At 34.5% G+C, this 22,406-nt stretch overlaps 3 protein-coding genes across 4 annotated transcripts; 1 reads left to right on the forward strand and 2 right to left on the reverse strand.

Annotated features, from left to right (window-relative positions):
- The first annotated feature begins 244 nt into the window (after positions 1–244).
- LOC121782973 lies at positions 245–6,797 on the forward strand. Its single transcript, XM_042180989.1, has 12 exons — positions 245–357; positions 2,799–2,858; positions 2,935–2,988; positions 3,072–3,132; positions 3,289–3,365; positions 4,265–4,314; positions 4,425–4,507; positions 5,384–5,454; positions 5,533–5,689; positions 6,135–6,274; positions 6,346–6,447; positions 6,565–6,797. The coding sequence occupies exons 1-12, from the start codon at positions 319–321 to the stop codon at positions 6,634–6,636; spliced, it is 966 nt and encodes a 321-aa protein (XP_042036923.1). The 5' UTR covers positions 245–318; the 3' UTR covers positions 6,637–6,797.
- On the reverse strand, positions 6,588–8,415 carry LOC121782972 (probable E3 ubiquitin-protein ligase RHC1A). 2 transcript variants are annotated; one of them, XM_042180988.1, is made up of 2 exons: positions 7,028–8,415; positions 6,588–6,922 (listed from the first exon to the last, which is right to left on the reverse strand). In XM_042180988.1, the coding sequence occupies exons 1-2, from the start codon at positions 8,019–8,021 to the stop codon at positions 6,894–6,896; spliced, it is 1,023 nt and encodes a 340-aa protein (XP_042036922.1). In that variant the 5' UTR covers positions 8,022–8,415; the 3' UTR covers positions 6,588–6,893. The 2 variants fall into 2 exon arrangements, with proteins under 2 accessions (XP_042036922.1, XP_042036921.1); XM_042180987.1 differs by having other exon boundaries at positions 6,588–6,925.
- Positions 8,416–19,808: 11,393 nt separating this feature from the next.
- LOC121782754 lies at positions 19,809–22,105 on the reverse strand. The gene is made up of 3 exons (XM_042180700.1): positions 20,978–22,105; positions 20,306–20,534; positions 19,809–20,214 (listed from the first exon to the last, which is right to left on the reverse strand). Exons 1-3 carry the CDS (start codon positions 21,913–21,915, stop codon positions 20,050–20,052), a joined length of 1,332 nt encoding a protein of 443 aa, XP_042036634.1. The 5' UTR covers positions 21,916–22,105; the 3' UTR covers positions 19,809–20,049.
- Positions 22,106–22,406: the final 301 nt, after the last annotated feature.

Below are 22,406 nucleotides of genomic sequence, written 5' to 3' on the forward strand. Positions count from 1 at the left end.
TTTCTATATACGCTTATAATTTGACATGAAACACTCTTAATTGCTACTATAAAATATTCAAAAACCAGTTTCTAGGGTATTTTTGAAGTGAATGTATTATTTAAAATATGAACTGTTAAAATATTTTTGTTCGTTATCACTAATAAAGTTTTAATATAAAATCAAGTTAAAACACTTCTATTCTAGTGGAGGGTATTATTGGAAACATATAATATAAACAAAATGAAATACAGTTTGCCCTCTCTTGACTGAAATACAACTGCAAATTTCACTCAGCCGCTTTAAGAAAAATTTAACCGGCGCTTCATCGGAAGAGAGATGGCTATCACGAAGGAGCAGCTCCTTAGTCGTTTACAGGTTCATTTTTATCTTCCAATTATTGGTCGCGTTCTTCAATTATTGCATTGGGGCGAAACTTGTGTTTTGGCGAGTTTATGATGCAGACGATATTCACATTGAATTGGATTTTTGTTTTTTTTTTCGTATGCATTTATGCTCGCGCAGTAATATAAAGTTAATTTGAGGACGGAGCTTGATCTTGTTTATATGCTTTTTTTTGTAAATGTAGCGTCGCGGTAGAATCAGCTGTGGATTAATTCACTTGAGCTGATTAATTATATCAAATGCAGCCGTAGAGTGATACGTGCATATCTATATGAAGATCCCCATATCTTTATTAAGTAGTTCATTAGTGATTTGTCATATCTTTTCCATATATGTTTAGAATATTTTCTTATTCCACTCTAATTAGCATTATAAATATGTGTCATTGTTATTCCTTTCAATTAAGGAATGAATGAATTTATGAATTTACGTTTCTTTCTGTTTTATTTTACGCACTCTGTTTAAGCTTGAGTTGTTGACGGGATTCCGCCTCCGTGACTTTTCTTTTATCTTGTTTATCGTCTCCGTCATCGTGATAAGGGAAATACCCTTATCAAATTGGTGCTTTCATCCTCGAACTCATGGCCGAAGTCAATCTTCATTCATGGCCGGAGATATCGCAAGCATCCGAAAACTTGCAACTGAATTCAATAGCTGCAACGCTGGAATATATCCTCGCTTGGCATGCCCGACTAGAGACCCGATTGAGTGAGCATGAGCGTAGGGCAGCAGCCACGCTCCCTCCGTTGCGCCCCGAGCCTGACCCACCAGACGGCCCCCCGTTGTACGCCGTTGCATAGCCGCCTTACCAGCCCTACCAGCCACCATCGGCTCCTTATCAGCAAGAGATATACCCGCAGCTGGAGCCTTACTACCAGCAGCCGCAGCCGACGTATGGGCCTGCTCCGTACTTTTTGCCGCAACCCCATCACCAAAATCCTAACGCTTATGGGTACCCGCCTGCGTCGCCTCAACAGCTACAATCGGTTTGAACCTGACTCCCGACTTGCTGGGACCCACCGCAAGAGTGGCAGCCCTTCGCTTGGGAACAACCCCCTCCATACCCCGTCCAACTTGATTGGCAGAAGGCATATCAGCCTTACACTCAGCCCCCACACGCGGACCGTCAGCCCTATGCGTGGCCGCAACCGCCGAGCCATCACCTTCGACACTACGACCTCCCTCTGCCTGAGCAGCTTACCACCAAGGAGCACCGCAGCAGCAAAGCACATCATCGTCTATTGAGCTGCCGCCCTACCATGCCGCACCAAGACCTTGGCAGCCCTTGCAACCGCTGCCGATGACAACCCCATTATTTGTCTCAAGCTCAAGGAAAAAAGAGGAGGATGCGAATCTGCCCGATGGTGAAGAAAAACTTTGTGCGAGGAAGAAGAGGTTGATAGAACTTAATAGGATGTTGAAGCAGAACAAGAAAGAGAATGACTCTGCTGAAAAAGAGGGCAACAAGGATTTTTCAAAGCTGATCGAGGGATAAAATATGAAGATTTTAAATCTAAGTTAGAGAAGAAGGAAAAATATTTAAGGGTGCTGCTTGAGAAGCCGAGAAAAAACAAGAAGATGGAGATTCAGTTTTGCGTATGATTAGGAGGGAATATCTCGCCAAAGCTTATGTTCGCAATGTTCTTCATTGTGTCGTGGTGTGTCGTGGTTCCCACCTTGAGGACAAGATGGATTTTAACAGTGGGGAGTTGATACGTGCATATTTATATGAAGATCCCCATATCTTTATTAATTAGTTAATTAGTGATTTGTCATATCTTTTCCATATATGTTTAGGATATTTTCTTGTTCCTTAAGTTAGGGTAATTAGCATTATAAATAGGTGTCATTGTTATTCCTTTCAATCAAAGAATGAATGAATTTATGAATTTACGTTTCTTTCTGTTTTATTTTACGCACTTTGTTTAAGCTTGAGTTGTCGACGGGATTCCGCCTTCCGGGACTTCTCTTTTATCTTGTTTATCGTCTCCGGCATCGTGATAAGGGAAATACCCTTATCATAGAGCTGGATGATTAAATTGATTATCCAGTTTACGTGCTCTTGAGGATACTGGATAATTAATTGAAATTAAATCGTGTTAATTGTGCTAAATTAGTTTAAGGAGGTTAGTTTATGGAAAAATACGTTGGTTATCAGAAACTGAATAATTTGTAAGACATGGATTTGCTGTTGTAAGGTTTTTTGTTTAATTTATCCAGTGTATTGACTATTAAACAGCTGCAGATAATCTGCAGGGTTGTTATTTGCGTCTATTCTGGAAATACTGCTTTGAAGTTAGGAAACTTGTGATGTTATTGGATCCACTATCCAGTTACCCATTAGATACATCCAGCCTTATTTGTCAAAAAACATTACTGCTTAGTTTTTAATCTCTTCGCTATATTTTCTTCAGGAGCTTCAAATAGGTTTCTCTCAGTATGAGCATCCTGTTGTATTGACAGTGGAAGCACAGGTAACAGACCGTTGAAGCTATTCATTTTTTTTTTATCAAATTTTCTAATTTGACGTGATTTTGTTGTTTGCACCAGGCGAAATATGTTGGGAACGAGAAAGGTGCACTGAGCAAGAACTTGTTCTTGAAGGTTAGATAGTGATGATATATGCTTAATTGTTTGTTCTCACTTATTTATGAAAGTCTCCAATGTCGGCTCTCTGTTATAAACAGGACAAAAAACAGAGATACTATATTGTTTCTGCTTTGGCGGACACAAAGGTGGATCTGAAAGGTATATATCTCCGATTGTCCATATGTTTCTCATAGGCCCATTTCTATGTTATGTTCCACTGAAGGACTTCAACTATAAAGTTTGGTGTCTGAAGATAAGGAACCTTGTAATGTCAATTTACTAATTCATGTTGGACTCTCAATTTGAACCACACAGTTCTTTCTCAGAGACTTGGTCTGGGAAAAGGAGGTGTAAGAATGGCTCCAGAAGAGACACTTTCAGAGATTCTTCATGTATGTCTGTCTTTTATTAATGAAGTTATTAACTGACTTATTTGAATAGTGAAATTTATTTTTTTAACTATCACTAGATTTTATGTGAATTATAGATTTGTTGTTAATACAGCTTAATTAAGTATTGATACTCTTCTTTTGTTATTTTTTTTCCAAGGGAATAATATCCTTAAATCTATTTCTGTTAGCTCACACTACTATTTGCTGGTTGATTAAGGTTATCTAAGTTTTGCTTGATTTGTATGAACTCATTATGAACATTTAGTATTTTTTGTATGTGAATATCAGTTCGTACTTGGGAGAAAATCAAGTCGTGATCAACTATTCTATATTTTATTATGTAAATTGAGGGGGCATTTTGCACCAAAGGAGATATGAAATGTGCCAAATTTAGCTATCATGCGGTGTTTTCAAGAAAATTATATCGAAAAGAAATTTTGTGAGATAGTCATGTTTAACTATTGATTTTTCATTATAGTGATCATTTTTATGATATTACAATTTGCATTCTTTTAAAAAAATACTCCATCCGTCCGCGAATAGGAGACCCATTTCTTTCCGGCTGGGGTTTTAAGAAATGTTAAGAAAAGTGGGTGGAAGAAAGTTAATGGAAATGAGTCCCACTTGTATATATTAGTTTTAAATGATATGTGAGTGGAATGAGTTAGTGGAATGTGAGACCTCTTTACCATTTATACTAATTATGAACTGGGACTCCTATTCGCGGACAGAGGGAGTAAAATCTATATATTTTTTTAAAATTAGTTTCCCTAGGGAGTAGGGGCATACATTTTCTTGCTTTGTCGCTGAGTAGGATATTCATCTAAATATCTTGATGCGCCAACTGATTCTAATGATAAATGGGCTTATATCTATTTGCATTTATTTTATTATAATAGGTGCCCCTAGGTTGTGTTACGCCCTTTGCACTTGTGAATGAATCGGCAAGGTACATTTCATTTTGGTTTTTTGGGCTCATCAATGTATTATAAGTCCTTACTGCATTTCTCTGGAATATGAAATTGCATATTGAAATAGTTCCTTTTTGCTTTTGTGAAGGAATGTTTCTTTGTTGTTAGATAAAGGATTTAAAAGTCAAGAATGCTGTTTCTTCCATCCATTGTCAAATGACATGTCAATTGGTAAGTGATAATAATATTTAGATTATTTTGAGCTGAATAAGGTTCTTGCTTGTACACATTGGATTTTGAGAAGTGGATTACCAAAAGAGGCACTGTCCAGAGAATTTCCATACATGCAGTATGATGGAGTGTTTTGCTGGAAATAATAGGGGAGTATTTGGGGAATTGAGTCTTTGATTGTTTCAGGAAGAGGCTGAACATCAAATTTGTGAGGAGTGCGGATTTTTATTAAAAATCTATCGGCTGGAGTGTAATGCTTTATGCTTGTATAATAGGATATGCTAGATGAGTTTCTGCGTATTTCTAATAATAAAATCCATAATAAAAAAGCTAATTTTCACTTTCTAGCCCAAAGTACGCATGTATTGTTTGTTTTGAAATTTCCCACACTTAATAAAGACAAATTAGTACTAATTACTAAGTAAATGTTAGATTCGAATTCTGGGACCTGGTCACTTTCCTGGAACTGAAGTTATGTTGGTGATTGGGAATCTTCCTGGAAATTGTAGTAAATAGAATTCTAATCTCTGCATATCTTTTGATTGTCAGCAGGACTTTTTTGGTACTGGATAAGTGAGCCCATCCTGTAATCAAAGTGAATTATTTGCTACTGATCTATCATTATTAAAATCATAGAATATTTAGGATAAAACATGCATACTTTGAACTAGAAAGTGATATCTACCTTTTAAAACTACACAGATAATGAAATGAAAAAAGATAAGGCATTTACCAGCATAGGCTTCGGTCTCCCTCAATGTGTTTATCCATAATAGTTCAATAGCACTGTCAAAGCATCTGCGGTCTAAAACTTCGATAGTCCTTAACATTCGATCTCAAGATCTTGTCTCTTAACACTTTCTATCTTCTCAACAGCTCTAAATTCTCATGATCTTGACAAGTTTCTGAATTCAATTGGAAAAACCCCTGCCTATGTTGATCTGGAGGTAATATTTAGTTAATTTGACATTTGCTTACTTTCTCACCATTGTTATTCATATTGAACTTTGGGACGGTTTTCACAGGCTACCCCTACTGTTGGGAAGGATCAACCTCCAGATCTAGCTAGTCTTGTCCCATCTGATGCACCAGTCTCAGCCGATCCTCTTGCAAAACAGGAATCTTCTAAAGGTCTGGAGAAAAATCACACATCTTCAGATAAGCAACCAGTAATTGCCGCAGGTATATTTTCTGCTGCATCTTTTCTTTTTGGTTAAAATATGCAGTATGAGTTCAACCTTTTATGCTTATGTACTCAGGTTATGTTCTAAGGTTAACACTTCACTATCATGGATCGGGTTAATATATTTGGTACACATCTTAGCAATATGCAGACTCAGCTTATATTAAGTAGTGCCTTTTTGGAATAACCAACTGAGTCATGTAATGATAAATATGTTAGGCCAAGTGATTAATATTTTTGGCTGTATAAGGAGTTGATGTTAGTGTTTTTTTGATGGGGAGCTGTTGATCTTTGATTGAATACTAGATGAACAATTTCCTTTTAGATCCGCAAGGGGAGTTTCTTTCATTCATTCTTTTTTTCTTATTTTTCTCACTTCTCCTTTAAGGCTGTGTATCGTGAATGAAGCATGAAAGTTGATATCCAATTCCTAATTTTTCATAGGGGCGAAACCTGCAAAACCATCCAATACTTCTACAAAGGAGAAACCATCTGGCCCGGTGAACACGTCTATCACTTATGCTGACCCTAATAAATTTGTTGAAGAGATTCTGGAAAAGACTAGAACCATAGTTCTCTCAGAGGTCAGTTAAAATCGTCTTCTGAATGTGTTAGTAAAGGATGCGTCTGTGCATCTAACCATATTCCACTACAGATAAAGGAGGACGAGAACATAGAGAAATATCGGGAGCAACTTGCAACTATTGTTTCTAACAATATAAGCAAACAACTTAGCATGGAGCTGAAGAACCTTGCTGTGAGTGTCAAATTTTCTCAGATTCCTGTTACATATATATAACTCTAATTTATGCACTGATAGCTTTCAAGCGCGAAGTGTTTCGATTGATTTGTAATTGCATGCAAATTGTTGCAGATAATATTCAAGAACACAGCATATACAGAAGGCTTCAAAGCTGGTATTCATCATCAGCCGAAGAGAATGTAAAGTTGTCCACATTCATAGAAAATGCATAGAAACCAATCATCAGAGGAAAAGCTAACTGGTGAAATGTGAACAGAAATGTTTGGTTTCATTTTTTCGTATGCAATTTGACTCGAGTGATGTGATTATTTAATCAGATATATGACGACAATTCTTAATTTTAAGTTTCCTGTTGCCTTCTATAATACATCATCACTGCTGATCTTGAACACCCGAACCATGGTAAGTAACATCCATCTTGTGTCTGTTTGCTGTGTGCTCTACATTATATTACACCTCCATGTTTCAGCTGCTGAAAACAGGTAGATGTAACTAATTACAGAGAATCGACAGTTTGCTTTTCAATTTGTACAGTTTTTTTTGCAGTCCGTTTTTAGTTTAGTTCAGTTCTCACCATTGTGATGTCTGGGACCATCTCCACGTGGGCGAAGTGGCCGATATCTGGAGCGGAACGGCCACATGCCTGCCAGCCGCCTCAGCTGTGGGCACCTCCTGTCTTCAACAGAAACTTGGCTGGATTCATCCTCACAAGTTTGGTTAGGAATCTCGACTTCATGACGGCATACTGGGCAAGAATTATGGAGCCTTAGCCATGGAACAATGCAGTCAGAATGAAAGATATGTTTGCATGGTAACTGTCTTGCTTCCAACCCAACTTCTAATTCTTCCTTGCAAACTGGGCATTCCGTGTCTGTCTCCAGATGTGTTTGTGCAATTTTAATTGTTGGAATAGCATCAATAGCTGAATCTGGAGCTGGTGGCGGGCCGGGCCTGTCGTTCTGAGTTATCTCCTCGATTAGCCCTTGCAGTCCCGGCCCGGTGAAGTAGTTTCTAGGGTCTACTCCCTGTGGGATTAGCCTTTCCCTCGGCCTGTTTCTGTTTGCAGGGATACGGCCAGTGGGCCGGAGAACAATCCAGGCTCTGGGCCGGGCTATAATCCCGCTTTCCGGACCCCAATCGTCATCGTCCTCCTCATCGATCGAAGGACGCCTCCTCCGGAACCATCTTCGGTTTCCTGCCTCTTCTGGCTCCCTATGACTTCGTCTTCGCCGCCCAAGTCCCCGTGTTTGGCCTGTAAGTGAGTGAGGATCAAGCATGAGGGCCAGTGCTTCGACAATTCGTGCCTCCGGGGAGGGATCAAATGCGGTGATTTCAAGAATGGGTTGAGGCCTTGCCATGTCGATTTCGTAGAGAAACTGGCCGAGGCACCGGGGGCAGACGATACTGGATGGGTCATCGGACGCGGTCCTGACAGTCCGATGACACTGGTAACACCAGTAGAGGTTGAAGCTAGCATTGCCGTTGGCTCTTGGAGGGCTCAAAGACATGGACTGTCTGTAAATATAATTATGCAGAAAATGGAAAGATAGCTGAAACAGGAGATGCATGGGTTAAATATATTGGATTAAGAAAGAGTATTGTTGTGTGTAAGGGAAAAAGGATGGCTTATTAAAGCTGCATGAAGAGATTCCCACTTTGTTTCTGCTTCTTAAGAAAGTAAAGAATTACAAAGAAGATGGAAGTCCTCTTGTCTTGCTTTTAGGTGTGATTTTATAATAAATGGTTATGAAGGGTTTAACCATCGGATCAATGAGGGTTTAGCAAAAAACTTGAGGGGGTTTAGTAATTTGTAGTTAGCATTAAATTTTTTTAATTATATCTTAATGATTCATAATGACTATTCCCTCCGTTCCACCACCATAGTTGAGTCGTTTTTTTCATTTTGAAAAGTTCGTTGAGTTATTTCCTTATATAGTAATAATTAATCATTTTTCTTTTTCTACTTCATTCTCATTTTACTTTATTCTGTGTACTTTATTCACTTCACTATTTTATTTCTTTTGTTTACTTTTCTCTCCCTTTATTTAAAACAATAAACATTTGTAAATTAATCTTCATGCCAAAAGAAAATGCCTCAACTATGACCGATGGTAGGGTGGAAGGACTATTTAGTAAGGAGTAGTATTTAATTAAGTTATATCCCAAGACTTTCTTGAGGGCATCGAATTACCCGTGGTTGTCTTTGATTTGTGGAATATATCAAAGAAGAATACGTCAAAAAGACATCGTTTTGGTAAACTTTTGAAATTACTTTCCAATAAAGTACTTGTTTATTCACTTCACAAGGTAAATTAGTTTCACCAAAATTATGTTATATAGTTAACTTTCATTTCGGGTATCTGCAAATCATGTTTATTTATTAATAATTAATCTTTTATCAAATTTCTCATTACCCAAGTTTTCCCGTTTGGTCGGTTAACTGACTACAAAGAGCACCGAAACTTTAATTGGAACTGAAATTGGGATGGATTCGATTAGCCAACTAATTGATCAGTTAATTAGTTAATTAAACATAACTAAAATAATTTGAAAATTTTATTATACTATTAGAATCTTATCATCGACCATTGTCATTTGAATTTGTATAGAATACACAAAAATATGTTTCTTATATGGAGCATCCCTATTTATAACAATCCACTCTTATTAGTTACTTATTTCCCATGTTATATAAAAATAGACAATTTTCGTGATTTTTATTTATTCTTTAAAGTTCAACTAATTTTAAATAAGGAAACTTTTAAACAACTAAATAATGCATTGAACTATTTAATTCCCTTTTAGTTTGGCCTTGAAAATTATGAAATATCTAATTTAGAAAATATTTGAGTAACATATTACCACTATACATTATTTTATTTACCACTTATATCATAATCCAACTGAACACTACTAATAATGTGGATCACACTATCAACTAACACTATTTCCACCATCTCTTCTCTTCATCTCTCATACTTTATCAAATTCACATTACAACTCGTGCCTTCCAAAAGTTCATTCGTACTTATTTATTAATGTAGACCACAAAATCCACTAATACTAATTTAATTGTTTTTTTCTTTTTCTCTCTCTTACTTTATCGCTTCCGAGTGGACATTAAAATCCAAGCCATTTCAAGTTACGTTGCATCTTCAACCGACATGAGTTAGTTTTCTTTCTTCTCTCATACACTTTCTTCTCCCTATATATTCATTTCACCATAACTGATTAACTTCTTCACAATTCTCCTTTGCTAACATTAGAGTAGGCATAATTTTATTCACTCTGTAAGTTGATCGAAAAAGTATAGCATCTATAATGGCCAAAATCATAAAAAGTACTCCCTCCGTCTCTAAAAAATATGCACTCTTTCCTTTGTAGTCCGTCCCACAAGAATATGCACTCTCTAATTTTAGAAAGTCCTTTTTCTCTAAAGAGGTGTGACCTATTTTCCACTAACAATATTTTATTTACTTTTCTTCTCTACCTATCTATTTCTTTACCAATTTTACATTAAAACTCGTGCCGACCGTAAAGTGCATATTTTTTGGGACGGAGGGAGTATCAGATAGAAATATTTTTTAAGTTTGAGTTTAGAGTAGACGATTGAAATAAACTATTTAACATAATATTAATACTCAAATGGATTTGAGTTTAGTCAGGGGCGGACTACATGGGGTCCTTGGAATCCCACCCATTTGAGATACGATGTATTACAAATATAAAATAATTTACCAATTAATATGCACTCCATCTGTCCTACAATAAGAGTCACATTTTATTTTTACCATACATGGTAAATAAGCTTCACATTCCACTAACTCACTTTACTCACATTTTATTATAAAACCATTATAAAAAAGTGGGTCTCATATTCCACTAACTTTTCTAACTCACTGTTCTTTACATTTCTTAAAACCTGTGTCCACAATAAGAGTGACTCCTATTGTGAGAAAGGGTTCGTATGGTTGGGGTTTCAACTTGGCTTATAAATATGTATATATATCTCTAATTTATAATGCTCATTTTCAAATTATTATTTTATTATATATCTTTATATCAGCTATGTATTGTTCAAGTCAGAATTGTTTCTGCCCTAGTTGATAATGAAAATATACAACAATTGTTAACAGTAGTTTGGACAATTCATATAAATTAGTAATTTCATTTATAATCTATATTCATGCATATGATATTTATTTTGTTCGAATTACACAATTCATATCCAAATCTCGAGAATTGATATTTGTAAAATGGATATGGAGATACAATTCACTACATAAAAGTTTCTTTACTAAAATTGACTAGAAATATTGCAAGCATCATCTATTTATAATTGCTGAATTTATTTACGGAGAGGAAAAGAATTTTGGGTGGATGAAAATTCCCAAATAGTTTGGCTAAATGAAAAGTATTTTTTTTACATAAAATTGAACAAAATATTAATTCTTGTTTGGATTGTGTATTATAGTGGTATGTTTTAGCATCTGAAGTAGTAGCAATTTTTAAAATTCAAGAGACATGCTTTTATTTTCAGATGTTTGTAAATCTTTCTTAATAGCAAATCAATGTTTAAATTTCATAGCCCAATAGCAAAATAAAGTAGCAGGACTGGGCTTGCATCTTTAGCCCATTTTACACAATACAAAAATAGTGGAGTGTTTTATTTTTTACAGTTCACACAGCAGTTAATTATTTTCTTAACTTGATCAATTTTCTCTTTTTTTCATTTGCATGGTTGAAGATGTTATGAAAAAATATGCCTCGACTCATTTCCCATGTTTTTATTGTTCACCCTTGTTGGTTGTTGTGATGTGCTTCCCTTCTCGATGATTGTTGTGTTCTTGCTATCGAGTTCTATCTCTCGGTGTTTTTGTTTTGTTTCAGTTGGGCACCTTTTGTTGTGTAGGTAGACGGTAGAGCTTGTTGATGTCGTACTTTGTCTTTAGGTCTCGTTAATTTTTAGTGTTCCGTCTATGTTAACGAGGATCCCCATGTTTAGTGATTTTGTGTATCCATGTCATAAAAAAGTAGTAGTAGTAGTACTACTAATAATAGTACTCCCTCCGTCCCATAGTAGATGTCACACTTGGGAGATGACACGAGATTTTAGAAGATGTTATTTTGTGTGTTAAGTGATGAGAGAAAATATAATTTTATAATTGATGTGAGAATGAACTTTTTTCAAAAGAGGAAATGTGACATCTTTTGTGGGACAAATTAAAAAGGAAAGTGTGACATCTATTTTGGGAATGAGTACTATTTTTACTATGACTAACCCAAAAATACAAAAGCCCACTTGATCAAATCTAGACTAATTTTAGGCCCAATATATTTTATTTTCTAGAGAAGTTTTTACAAAAAAAAGAGAGTGAATGTTCCGTTGCGGAGGCAGGCAATTTATTCTTCAATTCAATAATTCTAATTAAAATTAAATCATACTATACTCTACTAAAATTTTATTGAAAAACAGGAACTGGATGCATATTAATTAATGTATTTGGTCAATGATTTTGTGTTATATATACAGTATCAGAAACCTAACGTTGCCATTAATGTTTTGTGTCAAATTCAAAACCAACTTTTTCATACAACATAGCATTTCAATGAAGCTTTCCACCTCATATCATGTTGAACAATATCGTAGTTATATTCCAATTTTTAATCGTGCATACAAATTAAAATATGATTACTAAAGAAATATATTGTGCGTCAAGAACATAATTATAGTTACTTTTAATTTTTTTAATTAGATGATTTAAGCTATATATCAATTTATTGATTGAAGTTGAAAGGGAAGTATTTTACTAAGAGGCCGGCCGTTGCTAACATTAATTTGACAAGTATAGTAATTTTATATTGAGGTAGATTTATATTAATATTTAAATATTATGGATGGTGATTATGCCCTCGAGTTCAACTTTCACGGAAATAAATGTATTAATTTGGTTGTAAATTTCAACACTTATCTTATCTGCTTTGAACAGTCAAAAGTTGCATGATTGAACTTACTTTAGTTCGATTAGATAGTTTTTCCACCGCGATATAAATGTAGCGTAATGATAATCAACCAAATTTTATATAATCAAAATAAGATTATATTAGTAATTTTAATATATTAATTATATATTAAAATAATAAATATAGTTAGTTGACAAAGTTATAATTTTTGACCTCATTTTTATTTTTATATTTGAATTATCTCTTATATGCTTTTCAAATTTGAATTAAAGTATTCATTAATTACATTTTATGATTCTAAAAAATAAAAAAAAATTATACACAAATCATTAATATATGACCACAACATTATGCACATTCCATGTATTATATATGTGTTCTTATATTTTAATTAAATGCATAAATAAACTAATTTTTTTTATCAAATAAATTAGTTTTTGGTTGTACAAAATTTGGTCACATAGATTTATTGATAAATGTAATGATAAATGTAATTATAAGGAAAATTCACATATTTAATACCATCAAAACAATATATAATGTCGTTCTTTTATGTATTTTAAAGAAAATATGAAAAATTATAGAGAAAAACGACATCATTTTTACGAGTAATTGTGCCTTGAATTTGAAGATAGCAAAATTATACAATTTGAAATGTTACATATGAATTTCGATGTTAACTGGACTATTCATAAAGAGAAATTCACCATCGCCCCTAAAATTATATCGTAGATATGCCACTTAATAACAACTAGTAGATTATAGGATAAATGTATCATTACACACGGCACACTACTACATCCTATCCATACAAAACAATAGTAAAAGTCAATATAAAGATTTAATGATACAATCATGCAAACCTACAAATATACTAATGGTAATCTTAGGTAATTAGATAGTAATCAAGAAGATGATTTTTGTGACACCTTCATTAAATAGAATCAAAATTCATTAGACCGACATTTGTGTTAAAAGTCAAAAAGTGGGACTGTATTAGGTGACTTACCCTCAATTACCAAATTATTTGATGGAGAAATTATTCATCTAGATCCATTATCTTTGCCACTTTTGTTAACTCAGATTCATAAACTTTTGGACTTTTCAAATATTCGAAAAATATATTAAAATTTTTTCAAATACAATTAATGAGATAAGAAAATAAAAGTCAATTTACATGTTTGCATTTACTAAGCTTCAAATTTAATGAGACTAGAGCATGGGACAACATAAATGAGAGTTATAATTCAATCTCAAAGTCTTCTTAGAATAAACAAATGGAAAAATAGATAATCTTTATATTCAAAATTATGACACATTACTTAAAAAATTTCAAAATTTAATAATTTCGGATTAATCCTGTAACTTTAAAATTGGTTGATGATCAATTGAGCATCCTAAATATTTAAAATTTTGAAGTGGCCATCACTTCCCAACCCCATTATTATAGAGAGAATAATGAAAGTGTGGTTTGATATTAACAAAACCATAGTCCATAATGATTTTGTTGGCTTAAAATAAATGGTCCAATGTCATCATCAATGACCTCTTTTAAAGAGATCTTACTACAGCAAATTGATAACAATGTTTTTTTAGTTGAAAATTGACATAAAATCGTCAATATAAGCATCAATAAAACAAAAAAAGATGACGATGTAGCCTACTTCTAGATTTTTGTTCGAAACTTTTAAAATCACTTGGCGCCAGCTTTTGTAGTTCGTGATTTTGATATTTAATCACTTAATTTGAACACATATATACGTGTATATAAACTATGAAGAAAGCATGAGTGTAATATTTTATAACATAAATTAAGTTAATTTATCCTTAATTTTTAAAAACTTTTTTTTACATCCTAAATAAAAATGAAGTATTTTATAGTGAAATTTCCCGTAATTGCATCTTATTTTTATATCCTAAAAAATATGTTTTTTTAATACGTCGAAGAAAGAAATGGTATATTAATTGATTGATACTATACAAGATGAAGGAATAAATAATTTACAAGTGGAATGATGGATAAGTAGGGCCCATCGAGGCAGGCAAGAACTGCAACAAATTTATAATAATGTTCCTAACTTTTTAAGCCGTTGCATTATTTCGGTTAGCTAATAATAGTGTCTCTGCCGATTGATTTAATTTACAAAATTTGATGCATAATAGTAATTGATTATTGATACTATTGTCTCGATTTATGCAACTATTTATAACGTAGAGCTAGTAACTATAATGTCACAATAACAAATATTAGGACGAGGCAAAAAAACGTAGAGCTAGTAACTATAATGTCACAATAACAAAGATTAGGACGAGGCAAAAAATTTTATAAAAAGGAAAACAAAGCAAATATATATTGATTTTATTCACTATATTTGGCAGCAAAATTGATTTAGAAAAGTGTCAAAAGAGTTAAAAGTCTCATTTGGAAATTGACCAGATCTTAGATTCAATAAATGCACAAATAAACAATTAAAAGCACCTCTCTAGATAATGTGAATTTCCAGAATTTGAACCCCAAAAAGGGTGCATTGGATTTACTATTTTAATTAGAAATTCGAAACTTTTTTTAATGTGAAGACACATAGTGCACGACATCACACGCAGAAGAATAAATTCAATTTAAATTTTTTAGTCTATAGTAGATGATGTACCACAAAAATGATGTAGTCCTTGTTAAAATATTTTTTTCAGTGATTATGATTTCGTTGTTTTTTTAATTAATTGGTTTGGTTGTTGGTTGAGGTTCTATTTTGTATTACTACAATTAATGATATAATTCTAATTGATTTAGCAGTTTTTTTTGTTGTTGATTTTGTTATAAAATGCTTATATTGTTCTCCAAAACTTTTCTCAAACCATTTCCTCTTTTATAAACAAAACTACGTTTTTCATGCAACCACGAAATTATTGAACTTTTTTATTTGATGGAGTTTCCTAGCCACATGTGATGTACGTAATAAAGTAATCAAGATCTTCTTAATTAATTAAAGAAAATGTTAACTATTGAACGACAAGATCAATATTTCTAAACTGTTCATTTCGTCATTTTTCAAAATTCCCTTAAATTATTTTCTAAAATAAAAAAATATAAAAGTATATTAATAAGTTTGCGTGAAAAAATATTTTCGTGTTAGATGACTTATGTAGTTTTGCATTCATGCATACATATCATAATATTCCTTAATTCATGATTTCGGTTTTGACGAATTTGGTTGGATTCACAGTTTGTGATTGTGCCTTTTTTATAAACTTTATACTTTTATATATATATATATAGGGTGTGTTAAGGTCCTTCGTAGCTTTTCAGTCCAAGCTTCTTTTTAATCACAACCCTTGGATCCTTTAATTGGATAGTTGTGATCAATGACGGATCCAGAAATTGAATATCGTGGGGTCGAATCAAATAAAATATTTTTAAAATAATTTTTTAATATAATTATTTATATAAATATACTCCATATTTTAATTTAAATAATTATATAATTTTTCCGCAACATCCCCAATTTTGAAATTTTAAAATAATTTGAACTTAAATAATAAGGTTGAAATTTAATTATAAACTAAAATCAAAATAAATTAAGAAATATTTATACTCTTTTCGTCCCTGAAAAGTATGAACATTTGGTTTGCCATGAGTTTTAATACACAATTGGAAAAGTAAGAAAGATAGAAAGAATTTTTTTAAGTATCATTAATAGAGAAAGAGTTTCACCTCACTAGAAAGAAAAAGTTTTTAAAATTAAAAAATTCTTACTTTTCAAGGACGAACTAAAAAAGAAAAATAGTTCATACTTTTCATGAATAAAGTAATTATTAAAATACATTTATTTTGAATATGTTGATTTCACATATATAAAAAATATACTACTAGTACTTAATATTAATTAAAAATTTGTATTTGAATATATTTTTAGTAGACTTCAGAGAATTAATATAAATAAACCAAAAAAAAACATTCTACAATTGGATAAATCAAGTATCAACATATTAATCTTTTAATCCTAGATAAATTAAGCGGTCATGTTATCTTTCTTGATGCAATTTATTCATCTAATTTTAGTTCAGAGTGTAAATATAGGGAAATAAATCAATAATGACAGAAGACTTTCGTATTCATGAAGTTATCTTTCCTTATTCACTGCGCCATTAACCCATTTCCATTTCTCTCTCTCTTTCAAAAATTGAAAAGTTAAAGGCCTCTTCTGAATTTACTCCATCTCTTCATTCTCGACTACCGCCTCCCCCGCCCTGATGCTGCCGCCGTATTCCGGCCGCCGCCCTTCCTCACTCCCTTCCTTTCTCTCTGCTCCGTCTCATCATCTCACACTGCGTGATGTGGGGTCGGAGACGCGAATACCGTAGGGTCGGAGGCCGATGAAAGGAGCTTCCCGGTGGCACTCCGGGGCTGGTGGTGGGGTCGGCCGACCCCACTCGACCCCACCTGGATCCGCCGCTGGTTGTGATGATCTGCATTATTACACTGTAATGGTGCATTATTAGTCGGTGTGCATTATTCAACTGAAAATCTGCATTATTACACTATAATGGTGCATTATTAGTCGGTGTGCACTATTCAACTAAAAATCTGCATTATTAAATGACACGTGGCATCAATCTAACCGTCGGATGACAAAATCGTGGGGCTGAGATTAAAAAGAACTATAGAACAAAAGATACAAAAAGGAAATGAATACATCCATATATATATATATAGGAAAATGATCAATACAAAACTGATGTGATACAAACTCTATATATATATATATATATATATATATATATATATATATATATATATATATATATATATATATAGAAGTGTGATCAAATACAAACTCTCTATAATACAAACTATACAAACTGATGTCAACGGAGTGTACAAATTCTGTCAACGGGGGCTGATGTCAACGGAGTGTACAAATTCTGTCAACGGGGGGCTGATGTCAACGGAGTGTACAAATTGATAAATATCTATCATTTTGCACACTCGATGAACCATACATATTGATAAATGATATAGCATCTTATGCAACACATTAAACGATAAATACTAAAATGCTATAATTTGTGAATTGTAAATACTATATTAATTTATTGGATTCGGTGTGAGCGAGAATGATATAATTAATTATAAAACCTATGCCCATATAACATCTAAATTCTAAGCTTATCACCTTGAGGTCACGGGTTCAAACTCCGCCACCCGCTGGGAGATTTTCAGCTTTAATCCGCAAACCCTGTAGAGCAGGATTAGTCGGATTCCGCCAAAAGGCGGATTCGGCTAAACCAAAAAAAAAATAAAAATTCTAAGCTTATCAAACACAAATCAGTGCCAATTAATGCAATATCACACTATCCAAGAAAATTCCATAACAAATCATACATCACAACACCAGTCAAAGAAGCAAATTATAAAATTATGTAATAATAAAAGAATTTTTAAATTAATCACGGTAAGCAGTGCTTTAAATTTAATCTACTGGTTTGCCTTTGCAGGTGCATGTGGGGGTGGTTGGTTTGTTCTTGGATGTACAAAACTAATTTAACAATAATAAGATTAAAATCTAGGGTTCAAGATAGCTAAAAAGCAAATAAAAAAAGAAAGAAAAAGAACAGAAGAATCTGAAAAAGGCTTAGGCAAAAACTTTTCCTCCTTTTTCTCACTTAAAACATATTAACATGAAAACAGAAGCATGCATTGAACAAGAAAATAAAAAAGTTGGAACTTTTTTAAAAATAAATTCACCAAGTAAACCCCACAGCTACTACTATGCATGTGCTTGGATTATAACAATGACAAGATATGCTTGCCATTATATCTCCAACTTGATATCAAAAGGCACATGATACTTTTTCCAATTGTTTAATGAAACAATATTGGATACATCATGTGAGAAAAGTTCTATGTTTTTGGTCTATTCTTTTGCAAAAAAATAAAAATAAATGGTGTAATGAAAAGGTAACAATAATATTTTTTGGAGTCTTGTATAAGAATTTTCACACTACTAAAATATTAGCAATTACAAATATATCGTATTGTCAGTAGCATGATACAAGTTTTTATGTTGATATTTTGATTCAAGGTGGTGAACAATTTGTCAAGATCATTTTTCTGAACTAGTAAAAAATTGTTTGTCACATCTCATAATATAGGCATTGGTGTACACAATTGAAGAGGTCAAGAGGCTTTTATAGAGTTATCAATTTTTTTCGTAAATTGTAATGCAAAATTCTCTATTGATGATCTTAATCACCTAAAAATATATACTTTCAAATAAATTTTAGTCTTTATCAAATTTTTCTTGAATATACGCACCTGAATATACGTTAGAAATTTTTAGAGAAAGCTCGACCTTCAAATTGTAATATTTTGATATGAGTATTGTAACAAAAATATCGAAAGTCGATTTTTTGGGTTTGAAAAAATTGAACGAGATTCAGTGTGCATTTTGGGTTGGGAAAACTAATTTATGCTTTGTGAACTTAAAGGTTAGGAATCCTTTTATGAGAGAGGGAAATTGATTAAAAACCTCAAAAATTTGACTTAGATAGGAATCAAAATATTACACTTGAACTTGGCTTTTCTCAAATACTCCATCAGTCCACAACCAACAATTTCAAGATTATAAACCAACAATTATTCACACTTCATTTATGATAAATTTCTCACAACTCATTGCCCTAAATCCTATTACATTCTCTTAATTACAACTTGTATACACTCCACTAATTTTTTGATCTACACCTAATTCTTCCCATGTCCTAATATTTATTTAACTTCAATATTTCTATCCTCTACTATATCATTTTAATATTAAAATCCAAATTTCCACTACCACGAAAAAAGTACTAAACGTTACGACATTTTCTTGCTATTAATTTGGAATTCCCTCATTCGCATGTATTTGTTTAAGGAATATAAAAGGGAAAATAGCAATAATGCATAATTATCTCTAAAGGGGAAAAAGTTGGGGAAAGAAAAAAAAAATAGAATGCAATAATTCATCTCATTTCCCTTCAAAGACAAGATTTTGATTTTTGAGGTCTCCACCCTTTTCCCCTGTTTTTTCCATTCTCAAAAAACTAATTACTACTCACCTCCAACTTTCACAAACGCAACATTTTCAGACAAAAAAAGATTGTGTCAAAAACAAATAATGTTTGCTGCTTCTTGAATCAACATCTTCACCAATAGAAAACACAGGACACCACATGGTCCATGTAGATAAGATGCTAATGTAATAATAATAGTAAATGATGCTGTACTATAGCAGTTGCCCAACACACAATAATCCAATTTCAACCCCACCAAAAGTGGGGGACATGCTCATATAATATAGTAGGGGTAATATATTTATATCTATATATGATAAGAACACATAGCCTGTAGATGTAAATCAGAAACCAGCAACTTTTCTTGCAAATTTTGGCTAAAATTAGACAGGAAGGGTTGGATTCAGCAGAGAAAAATATATGTGCACTATCTAGAAGTATACAAGATCTATGTACATGTTACACAATGGTTAACCAAATCTCAACCACTGGCCTTGGCTTTCAGCCTTTCACCAGGGTGCCGGTGTTCGTTCGATATGGAAATTCAGTAGTAGTAAGCTTACGTTTACCACTTACATCTCACAAGTTAGTATCACAAAATCTTCCATCCATTCTATTCTGAACAGCTTTGATTGCAGCGACCCTGGCCGCGGTGGCAGCCCTGTTTGCAGCCACCACGGCCTTGTTCACTTGCTCATCAACCCGGCGGAGGTGGATTGCATTCTCAGCAGTTTTCCTAGCAGCCTGCATACATGAGTTCAATAAGAGTGTTGAACTTGCGACAGTAAAAAAAAAGGGCCTAATGTTTTGGGACAGGGTCGTCCGTGTTATTTACCTGAACTGCTCGGAGAACAGCATCAGAGAGCGGGGGAAGGGGGGTCTTGAGATTGCCATTATCCCATTCTCCACATCTGGCCTCACCATTTCGGAAAGTGTACATTCCGTAGCCCTGCTTCTGGCCTTCGTGCCACGACCCTTCGTAGAAATGGCCGTTGGCGAAGTGGTAGACCCCAAAGCCATGAATTTTATCTCCAAAGTACTCACCAGCGTACCTATCTCCATTCCTGTAACGCAACATCAGCCTAATCAGCATGACAAGTCCCCTTCCCCACAGATAAAAGGATACTGTATGAGTTGGTGTAGCATTTAATGAAAGTTAAGTCTTACCAATTCAATGATTAATTAAGAGCAAAATTACCAAATCCATAATTTGTAAGCATTCAACATCACTAATCATCAGGTAGAGAGAGTCTTAAATGTATCAATCCTTACAAGAACAGATTCTCCAAAAAAAGCAAAAATCTTGATATCAACATACAGAGATTTCATAAATCCAACAGATCAATCTATCATCTAAATAATCAAACAAGATAAAACACTTCATCTCCAAGCAAACGAAAAACATCTTCATCACCAAATTCAAACATCACATCCATATCAAATCTCACAAAATCAATCAATTCTAAGAAATCACAAAACCACCAATCAAAAAATCAAACCCCTGTACCTGAAATGGTAGTATCCAAGGCCATGCTTAACCGCAAACTTGAACTCGCCGACATAGCAGCTCCCATCGCCACAAGTCTGCGCTCCAACACCATGACTCTGCCCATTGCACCACTCTCCAGCATAAGAATCCCCTGTGTAAAACTTATACACTCCATATCCATGGCGCAAACCCTGCCGATACTGCCCTCTATACCTACTCCCTCTCGCCCAGCTCTCAATCCCATAACCATCATATTTCCCATCAATCCAATCCCCTTCATACCTCCCATTCACAAAGTAATTGTACACTCCACTCCCATTGCACGTCCCCTTATGAAACTCCCCTTCGTAGAAATCGCCATTGCTGTAAAACTCCACACCTTCCCTAACAATCTTCTTACTGCTCCTCTCCTTCCTAATTTCCTTCCCCCTCTCTAAACCCTCCGATTCAGCCTCGCCGATGAACCATTGCACAGGCTTCGAGTGAGTCCTCGAAGAAAAACACGAGAACCCTAACCTCTTACAATACTCATCACAATTTCGCTTCAAAAAACCGAAATTCCTACTCACTAAACCCTTATTTCTCGACAAAAAAAACAGCAAAACCACCACGAAAATCAAAGCTAAAAGTAAATTCTCCGAGGTCGCTAAATCGTCGGAATTGAAGAAGGCGAAGAGCGTGTAGAGCAGTAGGAGGAAGGCGGTGGCCAGCGCCAGCGCCAGCGCCGCCGCCGCGCGAGAGAGGGAATTTGATCGGAGAGGCGGCGGGCGGCTATGGGGCTTCTGCTCCTCGAGATCGTCGGCGTCGGAATCGGGCGCGATCTCGGTGACGGAGGACAAGCTGTGGATGGATGAGCGGATGGTGGGGGATGAGCGGAGGAGTGAGGAATTCGTGCGAGTGAGGCTCTTCTTCTGAGTCTGACCGTCCATTTTGTGATCTTCGCTCTCCAATTTCATCCTCCGTCGTCCGATTAGGGCAGCCGATTCCTGTACCGCGATAGGCGTATCGTGTGCTGCGACGCCGGTTTCATTTCCGGTGAGGGTGAAGGCGGAGGAAGCAGTGGAGCAAGCGCGCTGATTTTAACTTTTTTTTTTCCTAGAGAGAGAAAGCGTGTATCTCTGTGTGCGTGTGTGTGAGAGAGAGATCAGTTATGTTTTGGCATTTGGGTTTATTGTGGGGAAGTTGTATTTATACATGGCAAAAAGGAGAGGAGGGTGTGGGGCCCGCTCTGCGTGACGTGGACCATGAACGAGGGATCTAACGGGGTCAATGTTGGTCTTCGAGTCTTGGCCGTCCGATCGCCGATCTCCCGGTATTCAACGGTAGCCTAGAGCCGTCCGATCAATATTCTCTACCTTGTGCGTATATATATTCGTGTATGTATTGTATTGGGTGACGTCAGGTTGGCACGTGCGACTGAAAAGAAATTTTGAAGGGAATAACCTTT

Source organism: Salvia splendens, chromosome 20 (genome assembly GCF_004379255.2).
Source record: "Salvia splendens isolate huo1 chromosome 20, SspV2, whole genome shotgun sequence".
Classification (NCBI taxonomy): domain Eukaryota; kingdom Viridiplantae; phylum Streptophyta; class Magnoliopsida; order Lamiales; family Lamiaceae; genus Salvia; species Salvia splendens.

Excerpts from the sequence above, each read along its gene's own strand:
- LOC121782973 (XM_042180989.1), top strand. The coding sequence starts at position 319 with ATGGCTATCACGAAGGAGCAGCTCCTTAGTCGTTTACAG. Across the intron at positions 3,133-3,288 it reads CACAAAGGTGGATCTGAAAG|TTCTTTCTCAGAGACTTGGT; the intron begins GTATATATCTCC and ends TGAACCACACAG. Across the intron at positions 3,366-4,264 it reads CACTTTCAGAGATTCTTCAT|GTGCCCCTAGGTTGTGTTAC; the intron begins GTATGTCTGTCT and ends TTATTATAATAG.
- LOC121782972 (XM_042180987.1), bottom strand. The coding sequence starts at position 8,021 with ATGCATCTCCTGTTTCAGCTATCTTTCCATTTTCTGCATAATTATATT. Across the intron at positions 6,926-7,027 it reads TGGTCCCAGACATCACAATG|CAGCTGAAACATGGAGGTGT; the intron begins GTGAGAACTGAA and ends ACCTGTTTTCAG.
- LOC121782754 (XM_042180700.1), bottom strand. The coding sequence starts at position 21,915 with ATGAAATTGGAGAGCGAAGATCACAAAATGGACGGTCAGACTCAGAAG. Across the intron at positions 20,535-20,977 it reads CTTGGATACTACCATTTCAG|GAATGGAGATAGGTACGCTG; the intron begins GTACAGGGGTTT and ends GTTGCGTTACAG. Across the intron at positions 20,215-20,305 it reads CTGTTCTCCGAGCAGTTCAG|GCTGCTAGGAAAACTGCTGA; the intron begins GTAAATAACACG and ends TCATGTATGCAG.